This window comes from Rhinolophus hipposideros, assembly GCF_964194185.1.
Source record: "Rhinolophus hipposideros genome assembly, chromosome: 6".
NCBI classification, from domain to species: domain Eukaryota; kingdom Metazoa; phylum Chordata; class Mammalia; order Chiroptera; family Rhinolophidae; genus Rhinolophus; species Rhinolophus hipposideros.
In genome coordinates, this window is record NC_138052.1 from 79249623 (window position 1) to 79272316 (window position 22694).

Here is a 22694-nt window from a genome sequence, read left to right on the forward strand (position 1 = left end):
AAAATCCTGTTAATAACTAGTCTCATTTGTGTTTTGAAGGAATCAATGTAGAATGGGTATCAAAGTGCTGAGGGTGTGCTCAGAACAGCTGTGAGGTTACTGGAGTCACTGTCAGCAGAGGCCGCGGTTGGTAGTGAGAGGATGAGGCCAGAGTGGAGAGACGATGGAATTTATTCCAGATTGAAGACTGACATGAGCTAAGTGCATTCTATTATGGGAGAATTCTGTTCAGCCACCTGGGATTGAGGCAAGGTACCGCTAAAAAATATCTTTCCACTTTCTGGAAAGCAAGGATCACACTTCTTTAACTTTATATACATATATACTATTTGATAAAATAGTAGATTGAGAAGAAGCTATTGCATATAATGAAAGTCAAAATGTGTCATGAAAATTTTACTTAAAAAGTGAAACTTAATGAACTTTTATCCCAAGAAGCTAACACACACACACACACACACACACACACACACACACACTCACACAAGCTAGCAGGTGTATTGTGCTTGCACCTTGTAATGTTCTTAAATAAAAATTAATTTCTGGAGTGAATTTCAGTCAACCTGAAAATCTTCTTATAATGTAGTCTCATAGGTCCTCTCTGATATGGGTCAGGTTCAAGTTCTTACTCTCTCATTTAAGAACATTAAAAAGACAGCAGAACTGCTATTTGCTCTTATTTTTCAAATACATACCTAGATTCTGTTTGTTCTATTTGATAACATTTTGTTTAGAATAATTGCATCTGTATTCCTAAGTGATCGTTAGTGCTTTTGATTTTTTTCTTTTTTTAATACAAGGTTCGTGAAGAATCTATTTCTACTTTACAGGTCTTTTCAAAAAGCTATTTTTTGAATTAATATGGATTCATTTATCCTGTCTAATATGTTTACATTTTTCTATTTCCCTAATTTAAGCTTTATGTTAAACAATCTTTTAAAAAGACTATGAATTATTGACTCTATATGTGCATTTATGTAAAATTACATATCTGCATGTACAATAGACATAAACTGACGCTGTACTGAAATGTATTGCTGGTAAATTTTCTTGCCACTTTTTTTTTAACTCTACTATAAAAGTTTAAACTTGGAAGACTGCTTCTATTTTATGTAAATGTGTTAACATTGAGGGAGTAACAATATTCATAAACTGAAAATATCAGTTTCAATTCCATTCTATTCTGAGACAATTAATTTCTAGTTCAAGAAAAGTACCATATTTCCCCAAAAATAAGACCTAACTGGACCATCATCTCTATTGTATCTTTTGGAGCAAAAATTAATATAAGACCTGGTTTTATATTATATTATGTTAGATCAGACCTGGTCTTACAGTAAAATAAGACCGGTCTGATATTAACTTTTGCTTCAAAAGACGCATTAGAGATGATGATCCAGCTAGGTCTTATTTTCGGGGAAACACGTTATCTATATGGAACACAACATACACTATTAGGAGTGGGCAATTATTAAAATATTAAAATCAAAAGAAAGTTTTAAACTTTACTACTGGTTTGAACACAGGCTGAACAGCTGGTTTAAACAAATAAGTACTTCTGCAATTATGTTACTGAATGTAATGCTATTTTATGAATTTGACAATTCCTGCAGAGTCCCAGTTCTATTGTTGGCTGGTTTTTGGTTTTAGAAAGCAATAGAGAATGAGTGTGGCCTCTGGTGTAAGCTAAAGAAAAGACTGTAGGCTCTGGAGCATCTGAAGTTTGCCTCTTTCAGTGTCTCAGTGAGATCTTGTATCATAATTTCCTCCCTTTTTAAGGTTGAATAATGTTCCATTGTGTGTATATACCACATTTTGTTTATCCAGTCATTCATCTATGAACATCTGGGGTGCTTCCACCTCTTGACTATGGTGAATAAGGCTACTATGAGCATAGGTGTGCAAATATAGCTCTTTGAGGCTCTGGTTTCAATTCTTTTGGATATATAACAAGAAGTGGGTTTGCTGGATGGTACGGTAGTTCTAATTTTAATTTTTGAGGAACCACCATACTGTTTTCCATAGCAACTGCACTGTTTTACAATCCCATCAAAAGTGTACAAGGGTTTCAATTTCTCCACATCCTCACCAGTACCTGTGGCTTTTCACTATTTTGATAATAGTCATTCTAATGGGTGTAAGGAGACATTTCATGGTTTTCATTTGCATGATGCTGAGCATCTCTTCATATCTTATTGGCCATTGGCATATCATCTTTGCAGAAATGTCTATGCAAGTCCTTTCCTAATTTCTGAATCAGGTTGTTTACTTTTTATTGTTGTTGCTATTATTGAGTTGTAGGAGTTCTTTATATATTCTAGTCATTAACCCCTTATCAGATATATGATTTATAATTTATAATTATTTCCTCCTATCCTGTAAATTGTCTTTTCACTCTGTTGGTTATGTCCTTTGATGCACAGACTTTTTTTTAAGTTTGATATATCCCCATTTTTCTATTTTTACTTATGTTACCAGTGCTTTTAGAGTCATATCCAAGAATCATTGCCAAATCCAATGTCATGAAGCTTTTCCTCTATGTTTTCCTTTAGGAGTTTTATACTTTGGGATCTTATGTTTAGGTCTTTAATCTATTCTGAATTAATTTTTATATATAATATAAAAGTCTAACTTCAATCTTGTGGCTAGATATCCAGTTCACCCAACATCATTTGCTAAAGTGACTATTCTCTTTAAAATAACATTTATGCCTATCAAGATTTCAAAACAAAATTTAATGTTAATCCTACTATTTGAACTTAGTATTTAATATACTACTAATGGCGCATATTACTATATCATATATTTATTGTTTAATATGATGATAAATGTATTTTTATATAATTTATTTTTCTTGTAATCTTTTATAACTATTGATATTTTATACATTTACAATATACAATCTTTATTTTGTGCTGATTTATTAACCTGAAAATACTATGAGAAGGGGACTATGGGTTGTGTCAAACTGCCACAAGAGTCTGTGGATTCACAGTATTAAGAATTCAGCGATCGTTTTAGTTACTCAGGCAACAGATGAAGTGTAGTACTGGAGTAATGGAAATAATAAATATATAAAATCAGGAAACAGTCAAATTCAGCATGATTTAATGATTATATGAATGCCAAACACCAAGAAGGTGAAGTCAATAATGACCACTAAATTTTTAACTTGGGGGACTGGTTGATTAGAAAGTGAATAGACTGGTAGTTCTGGGAGCCATCAGAATAGAAGTTTCATTTAAACTCATGAGAGTGCCTTTGATCACCAAGAGGGAGAAAGGAGAAGAATCTGACTGAGGATAAAACCACAGGAAACCAATATTGAAAGACCAGCTGATTCATTATTATCAACTATGGTGTCATGCAGTGTATAATATATAATGTGTCAGCAAATGAAACTAGTATATAAAGAATAAAACTTTGATAAGCAATTGGTAGGTAACTTGTAAAGAACCATTTATTATGACTCTACTTGGAATTTGTAAGTTTTGTGCCTGGAATGATTTGCACGCACAAATACATATAGCTACAGTTGACTAATTATAAGCACAACCATCCAAATTTGCTCCGAAAAGAGATGCCATATGTGAAAGTGCAGCAAACCTTTCTTTTTTCACATCCTGTGAAGCTGGTGGACACACTTCTCTTTGGTTTCTGTTTTGGGCTTTAATATTGCCTGATCTTGTTTATGCATTACAGGCTAGTCACTCTGATATGCTGAGAGCTAGCAGGCCTTTCCTCGTATCAAACTTCTATGCATTTCCCCCCGTACATTGTACAATAGTCTGGGCAGACTGAAAATGAGAGCCATTTCTGAAGCACATCATTTGCCTTGTTAGTGTGAATAGATTCAATTTTTTATTCACATGTAATTTTAAGAAGTAGGCAACTTGAACACTGTAACGATGAAATCTCATACAAATTTCTGTTCAATGGTGACAAGAAAATTATGTTACTCTATTTAAAAAAAAAAAAGAACTTTAGCCATTTACTGAAAACACAGCTGTCAGTTTAAATCAAATATATTCATATTTCCCATTATATTCTTAGGACCATCATGAAACTTAATCATTGTCCCTTGGAGTTTGATTTCCTACATAAGTGTCATAACACAATCAGTGCAATTTCAAATAATTATTGAACTGCATGAAGATAGTTTTGATTTCAGGTGGGAAATATATACTAATAGATGAGAAATACAAAACCCAAGTTAACACTTGATAAAGATTCTGTTCTCATACAAATGTCAGTAATAATAAATGTGGGGACAACACAGCCTGCTTTATGAAAATGAAATAGATTCCTGGCAAACTAATTTTCAAAAATTTTAATGATAGTTTGAATATTACTTGTTTACCATTTAATTGTATTAAACACTTTGAATCTGATAAATTTTCTTTGGTAGAAACAATACATTTTAAGAATGGGAAATTGGATAGCTTATGAGGCTAAGATCAGAATATAACATATATTTCTTCAATATAAAAATCTATATATCTCCACTCTATTTATAGAATTTGAGATTGTCATAAAAATATTACCATGAAGGTTTCAGGAGCAAATGAAGGCTTACATCTAAAATGTTCATTTTTTTTTTAATCAAAGTGAATAGACAGGTAAATTTTGTTCTACTATCTTTTACTCAGTGAAGTACGGGTAACAAATAGTTAAAATATTAGTAATACATTGTCCTTAAATTTATGGACAACAGGTCACATATTTAGATATTGGAGATACAGTAATGTAATTCAGATTTAGTAAAAGGGCTCATACTAATCATAATTTGTAAAGGGGAAGTATCAACCTATAAAGATAGTTTTTGTGTGTGTTTTTTTTAAGTAAAATAACTGTCATATGTAACTGAACACTTCAGTCGATGCAATCAAAACTCAAAATATCATTAATGGCATGATAAAAAAAAGTTGTTCATTTTCACAAGAGGTAGAAAAACATTTTGAGACATTAAAAAGGGTAATGCTACTCACATCCTGCGCTCCCATTTGTTGACACCAGAGTCAAGTTGGAAGGCCATGGATTCCGAACAATATCTTGCCAATGAATTGTGTCTGCATAACAAAGAAATTTGTTCTGGTCTACATAGACTCCACCGTTTAGGATTTCTGTATTAAAACAAACAAACAAACAAACAAACAAACAAACAAACAAACAAAGATTTGTTGTCAAACTTTTTGTTGATAAAAAGGTAGTTTATCAAAATATATTATTCTTATTTTCAATGTTAAATGAGTTACTTTGTAAATAGCCAAGGTACGTTTTAAAATACATTTTATTGTATCATATAAACTGATGTTAGAAATTTGGGGAAAAAAATAAACCACTCACAATCTAAACACTAAGAGAGGTAACATTCTTAACATCTTGGTATAGACACTTTCCTGTTTTTGTTTTGTTTTGTTTTGTTTTGTTTGTTTGTTTTATTTTTCCTCTTCTGAAGCTGGAGTATTTCATGACCTGCTAGTTTTAAGGTTAAGTGGTGAGCAGTTAGTGATAATTAAATATTTTTCTACATTATTTCTAGTGAGAACATGATATATACCAGAGCACAAATTCAATAGCATTTTTTAAATCAGTTTCTTCTTCTTGGTCATTAAACTTGTTTATCTTAGATTAGTTCTTCAAAACAAATTTCCACAAGTGACATTACACGGTCATAGAGTACGAAGATTTTTTAAGACTTTTGGTACAAGTTGCCAAATTTCCCTTAATAAAAATTATTTCAGTCAATGTGAAATGAACTGGACCCAGTAGGTAAGCAATTAACAATGGAAGTTAAAATGAATGCTTCAATCACAAAAATATTCTTTGTCTCAAGCAGATTCAATAGAATTGCCAATTATTCTTTAAGAATGACACAAGATATAATAAAATACCTTATCGTCATTGGGACAATGGCATGACTGTGAGATAAAATACACTAATGCTTGTTTTTCTATTTGACAACACTGGCCTTGATCAGGTAACTTGTCTTCCTGAACAATGACTGACCATATATATCACTTCTTTTTCAGATAGCTTTAAATTATCCTTAAAAAAGTAGATATTTCCTCTCAAAACACTTTTATTATTATTTGAAGAAATTGGTTATAAATATACATAGCGTCTTCCTGCCCAATATCTATATTTCCCCCTCTTGTTTAATTAAAAAAAAAAAAGTTAAGAGAAATAATGTATCAGTCTATAAAGCATTCAGTTACAAGTAACAAAAACCCAATTAATAATACTTCAAAGAGATAGCGGATGATTTTTCTCACAAGAAACCTATAGAAAACAGTTATGGATATTAGTTTAGCTACTCCACAGTACCCACAACCTGCTTTGTGTGTCGGCTTTATTCTCTCCAAGCACAAGATGGCTGCTGCATTTAAAGTTGAGTATTGAATTCAAGGCATGTGAGGAAAGAAGAGCAAGAAACTTCCTCCTAGAGAAGCTCCAACTATCTATTTGTAAAGAGATGTTCTCCTCAGGGATTATGCCTGTACTTCATTGGCCAGAACGATATCCCATGGCCATTCTTACTGCAAGTAAGGCTGAGGCAGCAAGTATATAGGTGGACATATCGACACTTAAACATGATACAAACAAGCAACTGGTGTTAGTGAGGGAGAAGAAGTGGATGGATATTTGGAAGGCAAGCAACAATGTCTTCCATGGTGGCCTTAAGAAAATCATCTTTCCTGTGCATCTCCCAAGTTAAACTTTAAAGAGTCACCTCAATCCAAAGAGGGACATAAAAGAATGAAAGTAACATGTGACTCCATAAAAGAGGTATTTGTGGATGCAAAAGTGGTAGATACATCTAAATTGCCTTCCTGTGTTGCATATATAAAATCCTCCAGATATATTTTGACATCGCAGGACTTTCACATTTAAAATAACTCCCCTTTCTATCATCAATCTTTTCACTGACTATTGGTTCCATTTTCTCAGGTGAGGAAAAAAAGAAAAGAAATTAGATAATCTTTCTACTTCTAAAACCCAGTTCATTATTTTTCATAACCTAATCATACAACCTTCATCAAAGCAGAAGAGAGATGTAAGACATAAAAAAGATTGTGAAAATGGATTTCTACATTAAAGTTTGACATTACATTTCTATCTAACTAATGTGGTGGTCTCAGACTAATAGCTTTCTCATGAGACACTAGGTGATGCTCTTCTGCTATATAAATAATTCTTTATTAGGTGACAAAGAAAGGATATTTTGACTACTATCCAGGAAATAAAGGTTATTTTTCTGTCTGTATTTGGATAAGTTCTACTTAAAAAAAATGTGAAGAGAAAAGGTAATTCCTCAAACATTGTAGAAAGAGTCTATATTTTTCCAGAGTCACATTTTAATTCAAATAGTTTATAATGAAGGAACACAGTATCCCTCTCTAGCTTCCTATTTACAAATATTCAAAAAGAATCAGATTATATTATACTAAACAATAATCTCATCAAATCTCTTCTACAATACTAATCTGCTACCAATGTTTACATTTGTTCTTTGAAATATTTTTTTTAGAAAAGCAGTGTTTAAGTACTTACATTTTTTTCTTTTCTTTTATTTATTTATTTTTTAATTTATTGGGGTGACAATTGTTAATGAAATTACATGATTTCAGGAGAACAATTCTGTATTACATCATCTATAAATACCATTGTGTGAAATATTTTGTTCAAGAGCTTCAAATAGGATAGAGAAAGGAGGCAATAATAATTCAAGTATAATCTTACATGTTCAATTTTAAATTAAGACTATAATCATGATCAATCTGGATGACATTTTGAACATCCTATATTCAAAGCCGAGCATCTGCTAGCAATTCTGGTCAAGAAGATTTATCAATTTTTAGTATTTAATGATGGATAGTTTATTCATGTCTGAGTGTATTTTCCCTGAAATTAGTCTTTCTTTTTTTTTCCTTTACGTTTGGCTTTGATCCTACTGTATAGTTGAACGTCAAACCCCACAACCAAAAACTATGTATTTTATTGACATTGATAGAGTTTTACTGTATATTTTATTTTACATTTTCTTTTGATGGACTTGATTATGTAAATATAATCTCAGGATATAATGTTAAAATTGCATTTACTCATTTGTATAGTTTACATTGATTGTATAACTTTATGTGATTTAAAAATATTTATTTAATGTGCTTTTGTTGGGAAATATTCAGTTAGATTTATTTCTGGACTATGAACTTCTAGGGAAAGGTATTGCCCTATAAGAGAGTTGATAGAGACATAGATTATTTACTGGACATAGGGATACCTAAAGTTTCTGCCGTGGTTGCCTATAGAGGATTGATTATATTTTTGATTAAAATGAGGGACAAGGATTAGAAAAAGAAAACAGCTTGGTAAGATATTTATTCAAAAAGATAACAGAAAAATGTCTGGCTATACTGTAGATGTATCTTTTCTAACACAGGAATATGGGAATTTTCCATAAGTATTATTAAAGATTTATTGGATGGTATCATCTGTGTTACCCCAAGAGAATCCCTTTCACTAACATAAAATTAAGTGACTAATAACTAAATTTTAAAACCATGACAGAAAGACAATTTCTAATTCTAAGGAGGATAGGCAAATGAGACATAAATTTAATTGATATTCAAATAAGACGTATATAATCTAGAAGAGTGAAAAGACTCTGGAAATGTTGAATAAGTAAGCAAAGTCAAGGTAATCTCATTCTATTGTATGTCACTTGTACTCTAGAACATATATCAGAGTAAATTAAGAGAGACACAAATAGATTCTTGGTTATTGGAACAATTGGTAGAACAAAGCTGCTATACATTTTATCGTATTATACAAAAATATTTCCAGCACGTCCACAAAACATCACTGTGTCTTGATAATAAATGTCATGGTTAAATACAGTGAGATATATTAAATATGACATTCTATGAAAAAAATATCATTTCATCACTCAAAAATTCCAGTAAACACTTACAAATGCTGTGTCTCAAACATTTCCTACTAGATTAATCCATGCAAGTCAAGTAAAAATATTATGAATCTTTTTGTATAATAATTCTAAACCACACTATTCTCCATTAGGTTAAATTAAACATATGTAGCACCCAATTTGTAACTGATATATTAGATGAAACTATATGAAGGCAAGGCTAGTTTTCAGGACTGTAGCTATAGCACCACACCTTGAACAATAGTTACTCAATGAATACTTGTTAAATTGAGCGGGAAAAAATAAGTACCATGGAACTTGCCACCAACATCGATCCGTTAATTTCTACTGTAGTTCCTAATTTTAAATTACATTCTGATAAAATTAAAGTAAGAATGAACATGTTTTTCCATAGACATTCTATAGCTTAATTTAACTGGTTCTGCATTTCATTATGTCTGTTTTGTTCAAAACTGTATCCCCGATGTCTAGCATTATGCAAGGTACAAGACAGATACACAATAAATATTTGCCTTGTGAAAGAATATCTTGAGTTTAGGAAAACATATTCTGAACAGAGTAATAAATATATAATATCTTAAGTTTAGGAAAAAAATATAAATATATATCTAATTTTGAGGTTAGTTTTTATAAACTGAAAAGATAACTTTTATGATAAAATGCTTTTAATTGATAATGTACAAAATTACTGCAGGTAGTGTATTTGACATTTACAGGACACATTTATATATGTTCATTGGTATCCTTACACCTATTTTGTACAGCAAATTCAATTATTTATCAATTGATTAATAATGATTTTGAGCTATCCCACACATACCAAATTTTCCCAAACCTGTGCAAATTATCCAGCGTATGCTACACTGAATTTTAAAAGCATGGCTTTATATTGAACCATAAATCTATCTCATATAGTTCCTTAAATTATTATTTAGGAAAATGTAAAGTGCTAATATGACATTTTAAAGAGGGCATACACAGTACTTGCGTCTTAGCCTTGCAATCTACAGTGTCTATTTAACCATTTCTTCCCTGTAGTCACATTTGCATGAGTGTAATGAAGAAGGAAATGTTTGTATTATTTAAATAAGTTCTTTTCTACTCTTCATTTCTTTCCAAATGCTAGTTATTATAGTGAATTTGGGGATGAATGACCATTAAGAGAATTGTTGACATTTTGCAAATATATTCTCTCAAAAGAAAATGTGGTAAAATACCGAATCATGGCTTTTCCCTTCCCTGTATAAACTAGCCTAATTGTGATGTAGCATCCTTGCTGCAAATACAGATTGATATAACCTCCTTACTAGGTTTCAGAAGTTGACAAAATTGCTTTGATCCTATGCACAATTGGTAACCATTTCATAAACAAGATTGAATGTCTTTTTACAAAATAAAGATTATAATTTTAAATCCAGTTAAGACATATTCTACTTAAGGCTATATGATTGCTATCAATAGGAAACATTTTACCTCTACTCACAAAGCTACTAACCACAATGAAGAAAAAAAAGACCTAGTAAGCAAGAATGAAATACTTAACCTTAATTCCTGACTGTATATCTAGATGTCTCGTTTTGCATGGTTGCATCTACAGGTCAACTTTAGAATTACAATGGCCATAAAAATAAAGATTAGACATATTGCACTTGTCTCATTACAGAGGGGTGTTTTAATAGTGCATATATCAGAATTACATTGGCTATTCAAGCCAAAGTTCACAATCAAGATGTCAAAATCCAAAGTGGCAAAAGCCCATTTTCAAGGTGAAGCTGCAGGAAGCAGTTACTAGATTTTCTCCGACATAAAGCAATGTGTCTTTCTCACTGTCATCACCTTAACCCACACAAATCTGTTGGCAGATAGTGATACAAAAGTAATAAAGCTCACATCATCCAACTGTGATAGTTAATACATCATCCCTGGAATGGACTTGGTCCAGAGACTCCCGTATCTTTCCCAAACCCAGACCGTTCAGCTGGGAGCACAATGAGTTGCTGCTATCCCACTGGGTCAGCCCTCAAGGTTCATTATTAATAAGCTGAGACTCTAAAGGCTAATGAGAACCGGGTGCTTGAGGAGACAATGGCTCATTCATCATCAATCAAGCTTTGAAGTTTTTATACAGATGATTTAAGGAGAGTTGAAGTGTGCAAAATTGAAATGTCACATTTGTATTGGAAATGGTGAGAGGTTGATAACGTAAATGAGTGAAGTAACCTTCTGTATTTCAGCTTGATGATCGGAATCAAAAGCTCAGGTTACAGATACCAAATGTTAGGAAGTAACAGTGGACAGTTTTTTGATCAGAGCAAGGCAATTCCAAGAAGAAATTATTAGATTAATTGGCTGGAAATCAGCTTAAGATAGAAAACAATAGTAAAACTCTCTTGATTTCAGCCACATGGAGCTCAGAGATGTTCTCTATAATATTCCAAAGTATTAATATAGAATTAAGGATCCACTTGAATTCTTAGCTTTCATTATGTTTCAGCTTGAGTCCCAGATCCTTTGAGAAGTCTAATAAAACCTCCTAGTTTTTGGAGGTTAACTGACTCTAACTCTTACAACACTGATGATCTGAGCCACTTGTCTCACGGAGCTTTGGCTTCTTTATTCTTTTGTGTATCTGTCTTGTCTCCTCTACCGTACTGTAGGTCTCTAGAGGATAAGAACCAACACGTACATCTTCCCCTGGCCTTAATGCCAAAGAAATTGTCAAGCACTTAAAAGAAATTCAAAGTTTTTTTTATGGTTATGATGATAATATCATTGTCAGAACATGACTGATATTTGTAGAAAGTTGTTAGTTGCTTAATTGATGGATTAATGTTGGTGCTATCTCCTCTTTTTGTCTAAATAATATTTACATTATAAATCGCATAAAATATTGAATAAAATCAGTGTGACCTTAATGCATTAATTATTTCTATCTATTAGGGAAGAGTATTCCACTTAAACTCACTGATATTCTCTAGATAAGTTTAAAAATAAATTTTGTCTTGTAACTTTTTAAATTATAAATATAGGATTTTCTTCTCAAATTGTTCTCTGACATCTTTATAATTCTATGTATGTTATCATCTTTAATAGTTTTTTTTCTAATGATCTCTTCTAAACTTGTACTCCCCCTGTATATCCTTATTTCCTTTAAAATCAGAATGATGTGCTTTAAGTCAATTACAGTCGACCCTTGAACAATATGCTTTGAACCGTGCAGGTACACTTATACAGGTTTCTTTCAATAAATACTGTAAACGCATTTTCTGTTCTTTACTATTTTCTTAATACTGTTTTATTTCTCTAGCTTACTTTATTGTAAGACTATTTATAGTACATAATATACATCACCTACAAAATATATTGAATAATTATTTTATTGGTAAGCTTTGGGGACAGAAATAGGCTATTCAGTGTTTGGCTTTGAAGGACCCAAAAGTTATAGTCAAATTTTGACTGTACAGGATGTCAGCACCCTTAGTCATCACATTGTTCAAGGATAAACTGTAGACTCAAAACTTGATATTTATCATTAATTCCTTCGTCTCTATGGTTGATCAGTCATGCTATCCTAAATAAAATTCCTTATAATGCATATTTTAATTTGTCTCATTTTTATATCTGCTGCTACTCCTTAATTCAGATTCTATCTCATGCCAAATTCAACTTTTTGCTTCTAACCCACCCTCTCCATGAATCCATTATGCATATTAATGTTATAATATATTCTATATTATAGGTAGACAGATATACTATAGGTAGGTGGGTGGATGGATGGATAGATAGATAGATAGATTGATAGATAGATAGATAATAGTCTGATAGATAGATATTCAACTATCAGGGTTTTGAGTGTAAAGGCCATAATACTGAATCTAGTTAACTGGGGAGAGGTAAGCTCAAACTCTGTTTTTCCAGTTGCTAGATGTGTGACTTTGCATACCTTTATGAGACTCAGTTTGTTCAACTATAATGGAAGTACTGTACTCACAATATTTGTCATACAGTTGTTGACTACACATTATACCTAATAATTACTTTAGTAGTTGTTTGCTGACTGGGATGAACAAGAGCAATGATATATATATATATATATATATTCATATTAATTTTGTGTTACTTAGCACTAGATTATAGTTAATAAAACACAGAGTTTTATTTTTCTTTTATATATAAAATCTGGCTTTTTGATTCAAAGCTATTACGGAAAATCCACAGTCATCAAGAGGCCCAGATTCCATTTCATCTTTTTGCCCCACTATCTTCAATAAAAGAGGAGTTTCCATCTGGTAACAACCATGTAAAAGACAGAAGAAAGCATGAAGAACATAGGATGAGTACATGTTGTTTCTTAATAGAGGTCCCTGAAAAAAGTCACGTGACAATTTCATACTTGTATCTCATTGGTCTTAATTCAATCACGGAGCCACAGTTAGGCACACAGAGGTAGGAAATCATAGTCTTTGCTCTGGGTTGTCATATGACAAGCTAAATTTTACTCGTATATACTATTTAAAAGTTAACAATGGTCACAGATATTTCCTAATATCCGTTGTCTCCTCCAATAAGCTATCTCTGTCACACTGACTCAAAACCTTGAATATTCTGGATATTATATTTATAAAACATAAACCTTGTGACTCGAGCAAATGTAAATATTTTTTTCAAATGTTCAAATGAAGTAGGACATACATACATAGATGTGCATATATCATATGCAATGCATATTTACAAACTGAACACACTCATGTAACCAGCACCCTGATCAAGAATTAGGACATTTCAGCACCACGGAAGCCTTTGTCATGTTTTCTTTATCACATCACTCCCAATCAGAACCTTTATCCTGACTTGGAACAAGATCACTTTTACCTGTTTTTGTATTTTACATAAATGGAATAATGCCATATGTACTTTTTCTTGTTGACTCCATTTTGCTCAACACTATGTTTGTTAAATTCATCCATATTGTTCAGTGTCATTGCTGTATGGTATTCTATACATTTATAGGCATTTTGGTAATTTCCACATTTGTGCTAGGACCAATAGTGCTGCTACAAACATCCTAGAACATTCCTTTGGGTGATCATATGCATACATTTATTGTTGCACATATACCTAGTATAACTATAATCTCTGGGACATAGTGACAACCAGTTTTCAAAGTGCTTTTACCAATTTATATTTCACTTAGTAGTGTATGAGAAATCTACTTGCTGCTTAGCCTTGTTAACTATCCCTTCCTCATTTTTCTTTATATCTATTTAATTGTAGTCCTCCTGGTTATTGTGAAGTGGTATTGTTATAATTTGTACTTTCCCAGTGATTAATAAAGTTGAGCCTCATAAATACTATTTTTGAAATTCAGTTTTAAAGTCAAGAGATTTATTTCCATTTACTTGAGAAAGGGTCTCCCGATGTGTAAAACACAAAGTATTGTGAAAAACCTAATCTCTATTTCAGGTAAACGACTGAATAATGTAACAGATTTTACCATCCTCATTTTTCTTTTTGTAGGGAATCTGACTCAAAGTTTTGAAAATGACACTTTAAAATATGTTAAACTATATTAAAATTATATTAATAATTATAAAATTAAATAACAAAGTATGAATTCTGGAAGATAGATGAAAAAACATATTAAGTCAATATGTCTCTAATAATAAAGATGAACACAATTAAAGGAATATAAAGAGAAAGAATGAGAAATTAAATATCTTCTTGTTATTAAGCTAGAAGATTCGTTTATATAAAGATCAAATATTTTTATTCTCCATCCACCAGAAAGCTGTCATTACAGACAACAATCCTCTTAAATAACTGCTCCAAATTTCCAGAAAATGCAATTGCTTCAGTAGAATAAATCAGAAGACTTTAATATTTTCATTACCAATAAGGGGGGAAGTAATATTAGTGTCCAGAAATGATTTGTACCTTTTATTTACAGGCTTTAATACAATAATCCAGGGATATACTGCAAGGTCACTTTCAAATATCTCACCTACAATATTAGTTTGCATAGTTTTAATAACTCTCTCACAACGTGTGATTTCTTCACTTCTTCTTTAGAGTATTTCAGAAAAGTTTGATTTTTCCTGATGACAGTAATAATAAATAATATGGCTATGTATGTTTGTGGCTGGCAAGCTAAGGCTTGCAAATAAAAGATAAAACAAGAGAAAGAAGAACAATTTAATCTTGTAAAATGATTACAATACAATTTCAAACACCAAAAATTTTAAGAGGTTATGTAAGAATATTAAAAATAGCAAATACATGATTTGGAAGCCTCAGTGTCTCTACTCAAATGCGTATAATGTTAATGTTAAAAATAATAGATAAAGATAATATTTTACTAAATAAGAAATTTAAAAAGTCCTAAAATGACGCAAAGAAGCTGGTACTAGAACACTTTAAAAAACACAAGGTCTAAATTGTTTTTTAAAATAATTTTAATCTGGAGAAAATTAGAACAGAATGATTGTATAGGAGTAGTCGTCATTTTATAAAGCACTACTTTCGCAATCTGAAATATCAAATACTGTGGCAAAATAGAAAGAGACATAGTTTTGGAGTTAGATCAGTTTTTGTAAAGTTTTAAATTAGCATACATCACTTAAATTCTGCGCTTTTTACATATACATTCATATGGTGTTTCTGCATCTTTCTTCATGTGGTCACCACCCCAGCTGGACATAGAATAATTCTATCACTCCAGAAATTTCTCCTTGTTCCTTCCTAATCAAGCCTCCCCCAAGCCACTATTCTGACGTCTCATAACAGACTAGTATTGTCTGGGTATTCATTTTATATAAAAGGAATCATACAGTATGCATTCTTTTCTCTTGCTTTTTTTTACTCAATAGAATGTTTTTAAGATTTATTTATGCTGTTACCTGTATTAGTAATTTGCTCATTTTCATTGTGTACTATCTCATTATATGAATATGCTTTAAAATGTTTAGATATTAGTTCATATTTTAAGCACATGTTTGTTATTTCTACTTGTGTGATTTCAAGCAAGTGTATGCTTCTTTTCTATTATCTATAAAATAGGAATAATAACAGTTACTTTGTTAGGTTACAGTGAAAATGACAATTATGTTTAATAAAAACCTAGTACATACTAAGTGTTCAAAAAAAGGGTAGCAATTTGAAAATAGGTTATTAATGTTGTTCAGGAGTCTCTATATCCAAACAATTTTAAAAATATACAAACATATATGGTTGAAGTATGGATCTTTTGGGAGGAAAAGGACCAATGGTTGAAGCATGGATCATTTGGAGAAAAAAGACCAAATTAAAACTTCTGAGAATCATATGAAATCCTAACGAGTTAAGTTTGGTGCACAGTATAACTATTTTAGAGCTAGATATACTGAACTAAAATATTAAATGTATTTCTAAAGTCGGTTAATAAAAAAATTGGGGTTATAAGATAAACTGTTCCTGAGGTCAAGATCATAAATTCTGTAACTATTTCTCCCACACTGAGTATTCCTGGATATCTAGATGAATTAAGCCTTTGAATCACCTCTGCCATCTCTATACCTGCATTCTGTGATAGCATTTAGAGCTGTTAAAGTTCCCTCTTTTCAGGTTAGTGCGTAGTTCCACAGGTCACAAAGTCTCAGCTGGAAATTTCCAGGTGACCTTTACCTCTGTTGCCACTATCACTGTGCTTCAAAGAAATTAGGGTAAATTGCAAAGGACAGGGGCAAGTAAGCTGAGCTTTTACTGAAGCGAGATGAATTAATTAGGAAACACAAATCACTATTAAACACAATTCTGTAGCACAGGGTTAAGCAGGGAAGTGAGACTGCTCCACACTTTTGTTGAAATGCATTGTCTTCTTTATTAAATCAATAAAATGGGCAATACAAATCAGATATGTAGCAAGCATTTCTATAATAATACTGCTGGTTGACATAGGGAAAGAAAAGTTGTGACTCTTGAAGATAAGATGTAATCATACCCTGTATTTGCTCAGAGATTTTAAAAGTTTAAGCTACATGTTTAAAACATTTGAAAAAAAAATGGAAATTTCTACAAAAACTACTTATATCATTTTTAATGAATCATTATATTCTATGGCTTCTAGCACTACCACTCTCATTTAATCCTAATTTTGAAAAAAAATATTTTTATGCAGTGACGTTTTATGTCATGATAGAACAGGTTACACATGCAATGGTATAGCTCTGTAACCTGTGTTATCACATGCTCTAAATTAAGGCACACTTTTGTCTTAGAATGTTTCCACATTGCCAGAACAAATAAATATGATTTTAAAATTATTTGGGGTATTTGGCTGCTCTTTGAGGCTGGACATGAAGAAATGATGCAAGTACCAAGATGTTTTTGAATGTCAGTCAGTTCAGTCAACTCAATATGTCAACATTCTAGAAGGGGAAACTATCGGGATACAAATAACTACACATGCTATGTGGTCAGGCTGCATTACCATGACTTCGCCACAGATTACCTCTGAGACCTCGGTCTCATATGTTATCCTCCTCGTGTCTCAGTTCCTTTATCTGTAAAATGGTGATACACGTACTAATAATTCTCTCACCGGGCAATTGTAAATAAAAAATGAGTTGATATATGTAAATACTCACCATAGTGTTTATCATACAGAAGTGTTCAACTAATATACCATTATTATTATTATTATTAACTATTAAGGAGAAGATAAGAAAAGTTCTCTAGTAAGCACATTTATTCTATCCTGCTTGACCATTTTCTCTGCTCCTTCTCATAAACATGTATTTGAGAGAGCTAAGTCTGGGGCAGGGTTAGGTCAAGTTAGATTTCGTGAGTTTATGCTTGCTCATTTAAAAAAAAAATATTTTTAACCTATGTGAGTTATATATGAAAGTTATATATGAAAGATGTATTTCAAGGAGTATATATGGGTTCTGGATACCCATAAGATTACTTAAAATGTTTAAATATAAAATTATCTTTTTCGGGTGGGATTTCTGTACCCCAAAGACACAACAAATGAGACACAGAATGATTAAACAGGGTGCCAAATCCCTTACACATAGACAGCTATCTGTTACAAGTCGAATCAAATGCCTATCAGGCTCCAGAGCCCTCTGTTGTCCACCTCACTCTAATACCTCTCCATAAATGCTGGCGCTATTACAGCGTATATTTAGAATGCAGTATTTCTCTTAATCCTTTCAGAAGTCCTATCAGAACTAGTCTTATTTTCTAGATGAGAAAACAGATTTTTAGAGAGATAAATGGTAAGAGTTCTAGAGAACTATGATACCAACTCTTTCTAACTGCTGAGCTGGGATCCCACATTTAAACTTTTTATTTTATACTCTTTCCATAGTAGAAGGAAAGATTAAGAAATTTAAAGACAGAAAAAAGTTTAAGCAGAGCTGAGGCACAAGTCTATCTTATGTAATCTACTTCTAAGTATAATTAAGAACTCACAATAATTTCCCTGACGTCCTTTTTGAAATATTTTATTGAGTTGAAAGGTAAAATTATGCTTTTAAGGTATCTTTTTCTACATGAAAAGCTTTGCATTGAAAAAAAAAATCTTGGCTGTGTTAGATGTCTGGACTATATCCCAACCTCATCACTGGAGGCGCATTCCTTTTGTCTGTGTCAAAAGTACACACAGAGGAACAGGCAACACAATAGAACTGACTTATGGAAAAGCCCTTCCATTAAGTAAAAAAGACTGAGTTCAAGAAGAGAGAGAGAAAAAAAGCAATTTTATTATTTTCAAGTACTGTGGGAACCGTGTCAGTGCTTAGTCCTTGAAAGCTCTTCTTTAATGAGTATGGTGAACTGATTTTTAATTACTCTACCCCAAATCATAGCCTGCATAGAATCTGCCTCTATGTGCTTTGCAATTGAAGTTTTAAAAATATGAAACTGGGTAGTTTTAATAGGTAGAGCATTTGGTTCTCCAACTACATCTGCATTCTTACAATGTTTTTTTCCCCTATTTATTGTTGATGAATATTTAATATAAAGAGCACAAAAGATAAAAGTGTTCAAATTAGTGAAATCAAATTAATGAAAGATTGTTTTAACATTAAGCTTAATATTCTAATCATTTTAAAGGCAAATGGGGTAAAGCTCATATGATGGAAGGATAAGGAATTCAAAATTGAAACACATGGTTAAATACAGCTTTACCAAAATATCTTCTCTACAGGAAAACTCACTGGATTGCATTGTACACCACTCAATATCATAAGAGGAATGATATATCTTCTTGGACCATAAATATTTAAAATCATCCTACTTAATTTGTTTGATATAATTAAATATACCCATCTTTAGACATGTCTATCAGATAACTTTTATTTAAAATAGTAGAAAATGTGGTATGTGGTTTTGCATGGGAAGTTGGGATACTTAATTAACTTCATTTGCATTAATTTAATAATCTACTGAAAAAACAGATAAGTGTGTATATTATATATTGTACATAGACTAATTTTTATTTACCTGTAGCAAAAAGATATGTTCAGCTTTAAGACTTTGTTACCTTTTGAAGAATAAAGTCCTTAACTAATTTTTTCTCATATGTAGTATAATTAGATACTTCAGAAATTTTATGAAACTGAACATTTAATTGTAAATTCAAAAAAGATTTAAACTAGTTGCATAAATTATCTGTATAAAAAATTAAGCTCCAGTGATAATCTCTATTTGAAAGAAGAAAGAGGAGGAAGAAGAGGAGGAGAAGAAGAGAAAGAAAGAAAGGAAGAAAGAGAGAGAAAAAGAGAGTGAGAGAGAGAGAGAGAGAGAGAGAGAGAGAGAGAGAGAAAAGGACAAAGCAAAAGACGACTAACAAGAATAGTAGATTGGGGAGGGTGTTTATCAGTTTGTGAGGGATATAAATGATAAATGTCTAACTATTACATTGTTTTGTACACCTGAAAGTAATAAACATAAATAAATAAATAAATAAATAAATAAATAAATAAATAATGAAAAAAATTTAAAAAAAGGAAAAATAATAGCATAAAAATCTTGAATACAAGTAGGGCTATCAGCAGGAGTACCACTAGTGACTTCAGTTCTACTTTCACCAGTTACATATATCTATTTCCTAATACTGTGTTTTCTCAAAAATTAGACATCATGGGACCATCAGCTATAATGCATCTTTTGGAGAAAAAATTAATATGACTTCGTCTTGTATTATCAGTCTTATATTAATTTTTGCTCCAAAAGACGCATTGGAGCTGATGGTCCCACTAGGTCTTATGTTTGGGGAAACACGGTTGTTAAACAACAACACAGAAACATTTACTAAAAAGCTATAATATTTTGTGAACTATTCTTAAGGATTTCTTAGTGGCCCTGGTCTTGTCTTCTTATTTGACTTCAGAGTTTAAAATAATTACATGGCAATATTTAGCAAGTATTGCTTCAAACTAGATAATAAGCATAATTATTTTACAAGTGTTTGTGCTGAGATCAGAAAAAAAGAATGGTGATTTATAACTTAAAATACATTTTTGAAATAAAAATGTTTTAAAATGTTGTTTCCCTTGCAATCATTTAATATTTTATTTTCTCTGGTGCTTCAAGAGTCATAATCTAAATTGCAACTGAAAGAAGCTTAAGCTAGCTGATATGCACCTAGCTATTTTCGTGCTTCAAAGCCTCCAGAACCATCTGCTTGTTGGCAGGTGTAATTAATTAGCTAAGTGAAAAGATGCTGCCTTTTAGAGTGAATAGGAAAAAAGGAGGGAGAACTCTGAAACCCCAATCCTAGGCAGACCCATAAGGCTGGGCGCCTCTGGGCAAATTTCCCATGCTGAAAACTCATTGAATTTAATGGTCCTTAATTTCACAAGATTTCTAATTACAGTTAGGGTAATAAGATGTGATCCAAAAGTTGACAAAAAAACTTGGCACATTTTCAAGGAAAATCCTTCCACAGAATGCAGGCAACCTAGTGTGGAAGCAGTGTGTTTATTTATATATTTTATCCATTTATTCACTCAACGTTGATAATAAGCAGTTTTGAATTTGGGGGACTGACAGGTGGCAAATGCATGATAATAACAGGACAATGGATCACGTTAAATTTTTTATCTAAACCAACATTTCTTTTCAGCAGTAGAAAAAGAAAAGTCAATACAAAGTATATCATTAGTCATTTAATTGAGTTTGTTTTTCTTTTAAAGAACTGCATCCTAATTAAGGAAATGAGCAAAGATATTATTTTTTAAAAAAACGAGGATCATAAAACTTCCTATAATTTTATCTACATAGCACACATTAAATTATTGTTAAGGAGTCAAGATGATAATGATTTCTACATGTCATCTTTTAAATGCTCTGATTGACACACAAAAAATGCTATTTTAAACTCAAACATCTCTTGGGCTTGGACTTAATGGATGAGATGAGGGAGGTCTAGGGAATAGAGAGTACGTGGAACCCTAGCAGACCGGGGAACACATATTGCAACTAAAAGGAGCAGTGGCTGCGAGCTCTGAAGGAGTGTTACCAAAGATGATGTGAGCCCAGGGTTGCCAGAACTCAGTTTTGTTCACAGGGGCCAAAAGTCCAGAATGTGTTGGTAAATATCCCAATTTTCAAACATTCTCTATGAAGAGCAAAGCAATCTATAGGCCAATTATGGTCTTCTACTAGTACATTTTGTTCATTAAATAACTAAATATGGGAAATACTCACTAATTATATAGTTTTCTCATCAATAACCTTACTGAGATAGATCTCATTGATCAAGACTTACCAGTTCCTCTATATACTGGTAGAGAATGGAAAGGGAAGCAGAGGCAATTATAAAATTAATGACATAGAAAAGTGCAACAGCTCCTACCGTTACATGAAGAATGGAGTCTAGAAGGCAATGAATTCTACACCTCTTCTGCATTCTTATTGTGATACCCATTTGTTGTTAAGGAGGTGGCATAAGCCACTGGCAATCTAAGGAGGTTTGGAATGTGTGCTACTGAAATATCACCAGCGTACAAAACACTCCCACCATTTAAGTCACATGCAAATTTTAAATAGGTGTAGATTTACCTGGAAGATGAAATCCAATAACTGGCTATCATATTAACATGGACTTGTTTACAGGGTTAACTTAATAGCACAAAGAAACTAAAAGTTAAAGGGTACTGGCAAGTTTAATTATATTTATACACAGGGGACAAAAGTAAGAAAAAGTTGTCATCAGGATTATCCCAGAATTTCTGGTGCTGAATTAATCAGTGTAGTGGAACATATACCTGACACTAGGACAGTAGAGGTGGAAAAGAAGAAAAAAAATTCAACCTGCATATATTATACTTCTATTGATTTCTGTACAATATAAATTTGTTCTTTGGCAATAAATAAATTGAGTGACAAGAAAGAAATCTCAAGAACTGACATTAGAAAAATAGGATGTTCTCAATTAGGAGTAGGGTGTACGCAAAACTTTATCTGCTCACTTTTTTTTTCCTTCTCTAGAAAAATGATACCGTGTTTCCCCAAAATTAAGACCTAGCCGAACAATCAGTTCTAATGAGTCTTTTGGGGCAAAAATTAATATAAGACCCAGTATCATATTATATTATATTAATTTATATTATACTATGCTATACTATACTATATTACATTATGTTATATGACCTGGTCTTATAGTAAACTAAGACTGGGTCTTATATTAATTTTTGCTCCAAAAGACCATTAAGTGCTGATGTCTGGCTAGGTCTTATTTTCAGGGAAACACGATAGG

General features: G+C 31.9%; 1 protein-coding gene across 4 annotated transcripts in view; it reads right to left on the bottom strand.

Annotated features, from left to right (window-relative positions):
• ERBB4 (erb-b2 receptor tyrosine kinase 4) overlaps window positions 1-22694 on the bottom strand; it is a 1057350-nt gene that overhangs the window by 344851 nt on the left and 689805 nt on the right. For all 4 annotated transcript variants that reach the window (XM_081052780.1, XM_081052778.1, XM_081052779.1 and 1 more), the window contains exon 4: window positions 4989-5123. In XM_081052780.1, coding sequence (XP_080908906.1) covers window positions 4989-5123 — 135 coding nt within the window. The remainder of the gene's footprint in view (window positions 1-4988; window positions 5124-22694) is intronic.